At 39.6% G+C, this 9,076-nt stretch overlaps 1 protein-coding gene across 1 annotated transcript; it reads left to right on the top strand.

Moving 5' to 3' along the window:
- Positions 1-1,769: 1,769 nt before the first annotated feature.
- Positions 1,770-2,121, top strand: LOC134380750 (large ribosomal subunit protein eL39). The gene has a single exon (XM_063100881.1). The coding sequence runs from the start codon at positions 1,809-1,811 to the stop codon at positions 1,962-1,964; it is 156 nt and encodes a 51-aa protein (XP_062956951.1). The 5' UTR covers positions 1,770-1,808; the 3' UTR covers positions 1,965-2,121.
- The last annotated feature ends 6,955 nt before the right edge of the window (positions 2,122-9,076 follow it).

The raw sequence follows: 9,076 nt of genomic DNA, 5'->3' as shown, positions 1-9,076 counted from the left end.
TCATGTGAGATGTGCCCTCCTTATACACACAGGAAAGAAGACATTTTTATCTCTGAAGACACAGGGTCGCAGAGAAGAATCTGAACAAACAGGCCTCGCTGAGTTTCCCCAGTTTATTACCCTTAGATCACACCTCTTTGTCCAGTCAGACTTCTCCATGACTCTGCACTTCCTCATCAAACCTAAAATAAAAAAATACATAGGTGTACCTGTTTCTTTGGGTCTTCATTTCATTACAAAGACTCTTGTGTCACGTAAAATTTATATGAAGTAAATGTGCATGCCTTTCTCTCTTTAATCTCTTTTCTGTTACAGAGACCTCAGCCATGAACCCAGGATGGGGGAAAAAAAGATATTTCTCCTGCCCCACCATGATGATGTTGTTTACTTCTGCAAAGCAAAGGGCCAATATACTTTCGTTGTTGCCACCTAAAGCTTCTGTTCCGATCACTGGAAGTTGTTTCATGTAACTTCAATTCTGCTAATTTCTCCAGAAATGTTAATGAAATAGAAAAATGTTCAGAAATTAAAATAAAAATTAATGGAAATTCTGCTTTTAATGAATCACGTCAGCAAATTGGTGTTTTACATCAAGGTATTATGTAATGAGATTCTAAATCATGTTCCCAAGAATTTCTGTGTAAAACATTTCCATATGGTAAGAGTCTGTAAAATTTTATAACACGTTCACAAATCATTGTGACAATGAACACTGGTGTTAATTTTTTAAAAGTCAGTGACATTTTTCCAATATAATTTTATGATTTTATTTCTTTGTGCCTTGAAACTTAAAAAAAAAACAACAACACCAAAACCCAACCAAAAACCCCCACATGCCTTCTTGGAAAACCAAAAACAGATTCATAATCACTAACACAATTGAACAGGATATATAGTTCTCATGTATTTAAGATGTGTTTTAATACATTTTTAAACCTATAGTAAAACCTATACTCAGTCTATATTATGACACTCAATTTATTTCTCTTGTAGTACTTAACATAGTTATCGAGCATTTTGCATATTTATTTGTTCCTCTGATTTTTCTTTAACTCTCCAACTACAAAGTAAGCTGGTTAAAAATGAATAAAAACTCTTCAGGTATTAAGAAATATAAATCAGGGAACTGGATGATTACAGAAATGTTGAAAGGGTGGGAGGACAAATGTATGTTTGCCAGTAGCTTCAAGAGAGTCAGGAAATTTCAGGGATCACGGGAAACTATTGGTTATCATCATTGTTTCATTAATCTCTGAAACCAGAAATTATAGGAACACCCTGAACTGCTGAAAAATCTCCCATCTGCTAAGTCCAGACACCTTCCCGTGGAGTAACAATCTGGCTTCTCTCTGTCTCCCAGATTTTGTAAGAATGCTTCTCATTGGCAGAATATAAATGTGGGATGCTCCTGGCAAAGGATTCTAGAAACTGGAGTTCTCAAGCTTCCAGCCCTTTTCATAGAGGGCAGTTCCTAGAAGGGAGTGGATGTGGCTGAGGAGCCAAAAGATACTTTGTTAAAAGTTCCAAATGGGAAGGATCCATGTTGCTTTTTTAAAAAATAAACACTTTTAAATGTTCAGTTTTAATTTTCATTATGGTAAATATTGATAAATAGAACCCACATAAACAAAAGCTCTTGTTGGTATCCTCAAAGAATTTTAAATATGTGAAGAATCGTGAGACTAAAACACTTGCAAACCAGCCTTAAACTTTCTTGAAGATAACAAGAGCTTTTGTGAAGCGTTAAAAGTGTTTTATTCTTTTTTTCTTCGCCATCGTGGTGTGTGCGGTACCCTCTCTTCCTCGCCATGTCTTCTCACAAGACTTTCAGGATCAAACGATTCCTGGCCAAGAAACAAAAGCAAAATCGGCCCATTCCCCAGTGGATTCGGATGAAAACTGGTAATAAAATCAGGTACAACTCCAAGAGGAGACATTGGAGAAGAACCAAGCTGGGTCTATAAAGAATTGCACATGAGATGGCATACATATTTACCAATTAATCATGTTACCGTATCAAGCTGAAAATGTGGACACGTATTGGGGAAATTCTTTATTTCTGTGCTCTGCACAAGTGGATTAATCATGTAATAAATTACAAGTAAATAAGAAAAAAAAAAAGTGTTTTATTAATTTACTTAAAAATAACAATAAGGGGGAGTTGGGGTGATGTTGGTCAAAGGATACAAAATTCCAGTTAGACACAAGGAATAAATTCAAGAGATCTAAAGTACAGCACGGTGACTATAATTAATAACAGTGTACTGTACACTTGAAAATTGCTGAGAGTATATTTTGAGTGTTCTCACCACAAAAAAAGAAGTATGTGAGGTAATACATATGTTAATTAGTTTGGTTTAGCCATTCCAATATATATATATATATATTTCAAAGCAACATGTTGTACACAACAAATATATATAACTTTTGTCAATTAAAATAAATAAAAGAATAACAATAATAAAATCATACATGAACATAAATTGCATATTTCTTATATAAAAAAAAAGACTGCATTTTCCCTAAAGAAACAAACAAAAATAGTAAGTAGAGTGGCATTTTTTTTCCATTTTTGGAAAACTTTTTAATGTCTGGCAGAGTGGATGATAGCTTCACTCTGTGCTCGTGAGAGAATGAGAGTGAAAAATGCAAATAACTTTTTATTATTGTTATGGAAATAGTTTGGCTTTTGCAAACCCCCCTGCGAATTTCTCAGGAACTGCATAATGACGTCCTTAGCCACTAGCATTGTATCTGACACATGATAGATGCACAGAAGATACGTATTGAATAAGTTAATGAGTAAAAGGACATGGTATTCTTGTGTTGTACATTGTGCAACGCACATAGGCAACATTCTGTGCATGTTTTCAAAGGAAACTTTCTCTCACATTCATTCTCAGTGTTTCTCATAATTTTGTTCCTGGAAAACAGGGAGTAGCATAGGAGGCCATATTCAAGAAGTGACATAATTTTATTCAGACCAGCTTAAGGCAAAATTGTGAATTGGATGGAGTTTGTGTTCAGTGTCCCCAATGCCTTGTCACAGAGCCAGAGAATCCTTATTAGAAGGGACTTGCAAGATCATCATCCCTCTTAATGCTTCAGGCACAGTTTTTCAAAGCCCTGCTTTTCAAACTGGACATGTATCCCTGAGGGACACTTGGCAGAGTGTCAAGAGTATTCAAAGCCATGGAACAATTCTGAAATACCAATTTTGCTTGAAGACTTTGGGGATAACGATAAATTAAACAATTCCATTAAAACAAAGATATTATAAGATGCATGATGAATTGTATAATTTGTCTGAATTCTTCCCCCCTTTCTGGTATGTGACTTGCAGAGCAGTCCAGTAGTCAGAACGTACATTTCTTCACCCACTGATCTGGGGTTTAATCATGTGGCATGCTTTGGACAGCAGAATGGGGACAGAAGTGACAGTGATCTCCTTTTGACCTGAGGCTTTATTAGACATCCTGCATGTCTGATCACCCCTCTTGTGAGCTGTCCTGAGCATGTGAAGCAGACTTGAACCCATCCTAAAGCCTGGAGCCACACCAAGCAAACCCGAAGAGCCAAGAAAAATACACACTTGTTTTAGACGTTGAGATTTTAATTTTTTTCCTACACTTCAATCATTGACTAATACAGAAATTGGTACCTAGAAGTAGAGTGCTTCTGTAACAGAGAGCTAATATGCAGCATTGCCTATGAGATCTGCTGACAGGAAATCAACTATTACAAAAGAATGGAAAAATAGTGACCTATGCTATGCAATCGGGAAGCCATTCGGTAAGACTGTCCTCTTCTGTGTGATAACTCAGGACATGAAAAATATTCATAGTAACTTGTGGTGTTAGGTGAGAAATTTTTCAGGCAAAATGTTAATAGAATGAGCTGATTCCTTTGGTAAGGATGAATTAAACTCTGAAAAAGCTGGTTTGCAAACAGAAGAGAGCCCAGAAATTCTGGGACTTGTAGAGTTGGCAAAGAAAACTGTTTCTTATCAAATCAAAGATTCAGCCATTTGTATTAGTCTGTTTCTATTGAATATAACAGAAACTGAAACTGGCTAGTTTACGAAGACATGAAATTTACTTCTTACAGTTTTGGAAGCTGGGAAGTCCACAGTTCATGGGGTGCATCTGGTGAAGGCCTTTTTCTGGGTGAGAACTCTACAGTAACACAGGGCAAGAATGGGCTGAGCAAGACAGTGAAGCTTCTCACTTGCTCTCTTTTTAAAGCCATCAGAACCATGCCCATTACTCAATGAATGGATCAATCCATTCACAAGGGCAGTCCTCACAATCCATTCACAAGGGCAGCCCCACCTTTCAAATACCATAATTGGATTTCCTACCCTCTTACCACTGTTACAGTTGTGGGAGGCAAATTTCCAATACAGAAACTTTGGGGGGACACATTTAACCCATGGCACCATTAAAATACTACATCAGGAAAAACTCTAATTCAAGGCAGTGTTATTACAACCTCAAGACAAACACTAAATCAAGACATTGGTATTCATGCCTCTGGAAGAATTAAAGAGTCTCCAATACGAGGCTTTATCTGGAAAAGTGCTTCTCCACAGATTGAGAGTATGGTCCCTCAGAAGCCTAATCAATCAGCTCAAAGGACTTTAAGTCTATAGAGAGCCATGTCCAAAAAGAATGGCGGTTGTGGCTCAGGCGCATGGAATTGACTGGAATCAAATGTATGGTAAAATTTCAAAGCTTTTGAGATAATTATACTGGCAAAATTACTGCTGGCCTTATCTGAAAGAGACTGTGACTGTTTGGCTATAAAAAGACCTAAGAGCAACCAGCAGTATACAGGCAAGAATGGCAGAGAAAGAAACTCAGCTACCAGGGAGGTGAAATATATTCACCAGATTGCTCTTAAGGTGTGTCCGTGAAAGATAATGGAAAAGGAAACTCTCCTGGGGGGTGGACTCAAGAGCAGTGGAGAACAATGTATTGGGGGCTGCTCCTAGAGAACAGTAGTGGGTCTTAACAAGGAACATTCCGCTTACCTATGGCCCAGCAACATATGCCCAACGGGACTTCAGAACTGCAGTGGATTGGTGACTGCTACATGCCTTCTAGTCTTGACCTTTTCAAATAGGTGTTTTTTCCATTTAACTTCTGCCTCTTCCACAGTGACATGTTACGTATGCAGTGGATTGTGTACGGGCATGGGCGGTGGACAGGTAACTTGTCTTTTTAGTTCATAAGCCTCTATATTAAGAGGAGCTGCATCTGGACCTGATGTCAATGATGAGGTTCGGGACGTGGAGGCTGATATTGGGATTAGATGAAACTTTTAGAGTTCTAGCATGGAAGTGAATATATTTTGCATGAGGGGTGAGGATAATTGTGGTTAAGAGGGAAGGCTATGGTCGATTGAATTCCTTGTCTCAACTCTTTGCTTCCTCCACCACGAGACTTTGCAGTATGGTAGAGCAAGAGGAACACATATCCTGTCCCACTGACTTTGGGCTTAGCTGTGTGATATATTCCAGCCAACGGGAGGAGGTTAAAGATGACAGCTGCCTTAAGAGGTACTGCCTGTGTCCATCTGCTCCTCTTACACACCTCTGACCTGCCATGAGTAGAACACGCCCTGGGTTGCTGCTGGTCCAAGAAAAACAAGAAGACCCACAGAGCAGACCTGAACCTAACATCCAGCCTAGGGTCAAGGCCAGGCAATCCTAGCTAAGTCCACACAGCCACAGCCAACCCACAGAATCAAGCATGAGAAAAGGAACACTGAATATCATAAACTTGCTATGGGGGGGGGGGGACTTCCCAATATTTTTTAGAATAAAACATAAGACTTCAAGGAAATCTGACATTCATTTGGGGTCTCTTGAGACTACACCTTCTGACCTCAGGGGCCACTGGTCACTTCCACTGCTGTTCAGGGAGTCACTGGCAAAACATTCTGTCCAGTGAAGAGCCTCAGAGCAGAGTCAGGAGACCTGGGTGTTAATGCTGGTTCCACTACTTACTATTGGCTGTTTATCTTGGGGACAGTACACACTTTTCTTGGTGCCCAGTTTCCTTCTTTATAAATTGTAACTTCTCTCCTGCTCCATAGCATACACAGGATGATTGAGAGTAAAGGAAAGGCAGTAATGGAAGTGAAAACAGTTTGAAAATAGTACTGTGCTATGTAACTAAGGGTGCTATTGTTACAGGATCTCTGCAGACTTCATGCAGCATCCACGTGAATTATTCCAGGGACATGGCTCGCCACTGCTAAGGCAGCTGGTTCCATTCTCAGCTTTGTGGGGTTCTTACTTCCTCTCTACCTCTCACTTCTGCAGTGCTGGACAGTGCTTCATGTACCATCGTTTTCTTTGGTTTGATCCCATTACAATTTTATCTGTCCTGGTCTTTTCAGGCCCTGTTGAACTCAGCTGTTCCAATTTCCCCAAGACAGAGTAGCTGAAAATATTACTGGTACATTTTCATTTTAACTGGGACTTTCATGAACAAACCCAAGAAATGACTAATGGTGAAAAGTGGAGGCCCAGGCATAGTATTCTGCTGAGTTAGGAGGCCCACCACAGTCTCCCTGGAGTACAGTCGGTCCACAAGTAGGGCTGGCCCTGATGTATGTGAAGAAAGTTACACATTTCCAGTGGAAAATAGAGGAGATTCAGGCTGAATAACAAGGTTCTTTGTTTTTATTATAAAAAAGAATAATGTGGGAGTCCTTGCAGAGAGTAAAAAATAGATTTTTTAGCTTAAGCTATTATCTGTTCTAAAAATGACCCTCACCTGCTTATAGACGTGACAAAGGCTTGCAGAATCAAAATTAACCTTTGAATTAAAGGTCACCAATAGCTTTGTTATGTGAAAGAACATGGAGACTTTGCAATCTGCCTCTACTGAGCAAGGACCATGAGATAAAGTTCTGGCTGCCTAAATCCAGTGGATGCTTTCTAAAGAGGAAAATTATGGTTATAACTCTGAGATAAAATTGTTAAAACTTCAGAGAAGTTATTTCGGGAAAATATTCTCTAAAATGAAGACTTAATCTAAAATGCTATCATTTGAAGTGAATACCAGAATTAAACAAAATTTCCATATAATTTCAAAAACTACCCAAACGAATCTCATATACATGTTATAGATAAATGTCTTCAGTAGTTTAAAATCATTGCTATCTGAGCAAGCAAAAATTTTCTGTCTTTTTAAAGGCTCCACTGATACATTAACTAAAATCTCTCTCTATTTTGGTCTAAATATGGTTTTATTTTTAAAATTTAAGCCACCTGGAACAATTGACCGTATAACTAAAGTTACCTGATGGAGACATTGGCTAACATCGAGAAGGCAAATGAGCTCTGTAGATTTCATAGTAAAAATAGCAAGTGAAACACAACCATTTACCATCTCTCTTTGTCAAAACTTAAAAAAGCATTGTATTAGTCAGTTTCTGTTGCTTATAACAAAATACACGGGACTGAATAATAAAGAAAATGAAATTTGTTGCTTACAGTTTCTGATGCTGGGAAGTCCAAAGTCCAGGGAACACATCTAATATTGGTGACAGTGACCCAAGGGTCTCACATCACAAGATGGCATAAGCAGAGAGACAGACAGACTCTCTGTGCTCCTCCTTTTATAGTCCTCAGAACCACGCCTCTGACCACCATCATTAATCCATTCACTATAGCACAGTCCTATGATCCAATCACCTCTTCCAGGACCTACCTTTCAATTACCATACTAGGATTTCCCACACTCAACAGTTACAGTGGGAATTAAGTTTTGGGGGGACAGTCAAGCCAAGGCAAGCATTAACCAAAAGAGAATTGGAGGAGACAGCAAGCAATGGCTGAGAAGTTTGCACAAATCTGAGAAGGTAGCAAAGGGAAGGAGGAATGATAACTGAGCTGAGTTATGACCCAAGTGCCAACTGAGGGACATGCCAACAAGGAACAGCTGATTCATCCTATAGAACAAATGAAAGCAAAGCTCTTGGAAGCACCAGATACCGGGAAGGTGGGGAGCCATGGAAGGGGAAAGAGACCAAAGCAACGGGCTGGCTGAAAGAGCAGCTGGCTTCTCTGATGCCTTACAAATGGCTGCCTTCCTCCTCTTCTAATCCACCCACCCCGACACACCCACATGAAACCTGAGGCACACTCTGGATGACCTCAGGACTCAAAGGCACCAGGCACAGTGAGGAGTGTCAAGGAGAGGATGGGGGGAAACTCTCCATGGTGAATGGTGGACTCCTTGGGCGCCTTTCTTAGTCTTTTTCCAGAATGCTGGCAGCAAGTTTAACTGGATCATTCCACTCCGAGGAAACTTAAGACCTCAGAGAAACTGTCTCCAATGAGTGACTTTGTAATTTGCTTGATCAGTCACTTGATCACCTGAGGGCAAAACTCATTAGTTGGCACACTTGGCCCATCCCCACATGAGCTCTAGGTCAAGTTTTTGGTGTCCCACTCTCAAGCAGGACAGACAGGCAAGGTCATCAGACGCTGGGTAAAGGCTCCTGCTTGAAAGATATACAGATCAAAGTACACCAGGAAGAAAGAATCACATATGAACACGAGAAACTGCAAAGGACGGAGGAAAACTTGAAATATAAACATTACTATTAGCAGAGAGAAAGCAGAAAATATTTTGTATCCATGAAATAAACACAGGATGCTGTAAAACAGAAACGATCCGTGATAAGACATACATCTTAGAAAATAAAATTAAAATAGCCAACATTTAAAAAGTTAATAATCAAGCTGGATGATAAAGAAATCTTCCAGAAAGCAGAGCAAGGAGATTGGAAATAAGAAACAAAGGATCTTTTTTTTAAAAAATAGAAAATCAATTGAAATCAGCAAAGAAATGTCCAGGTTGAGAGCTTTGCAGCAGCTCATGTAGAAACAAGAAAATGGGTGGGTCCAGGAGAGAGTGTGGGGAGAGAGTAAACTGGTGGTTTAGCTTCTGCACTGGTGTCAACTGGGAGAGGGCAGAAGCCCAGAGAGACGCAGGGCAGAGAAAAAGCGCATCCTACCTGCTGAGTGACAGGCAAGACGCTCCCATGTCCCTCTTGG

This window comes from Cynocephalus volans, chromosome 6 (assembly GCF_027409185.1).
Source record: "Cynocephalus volans isolate mCynVol1 chromosome 6, mCynVol1.pri, whole genome shotgun sequence".
Lineage (NCBI taxonomy): Eukaryota > Metazoa > Chordata > Mammalia > Dermoptera > Cynocephalidae > Cynocephalus > Cynocephalus volans.
This window is presented reverse-complemented; position numbering and strand designations above follow the sequence as displayed.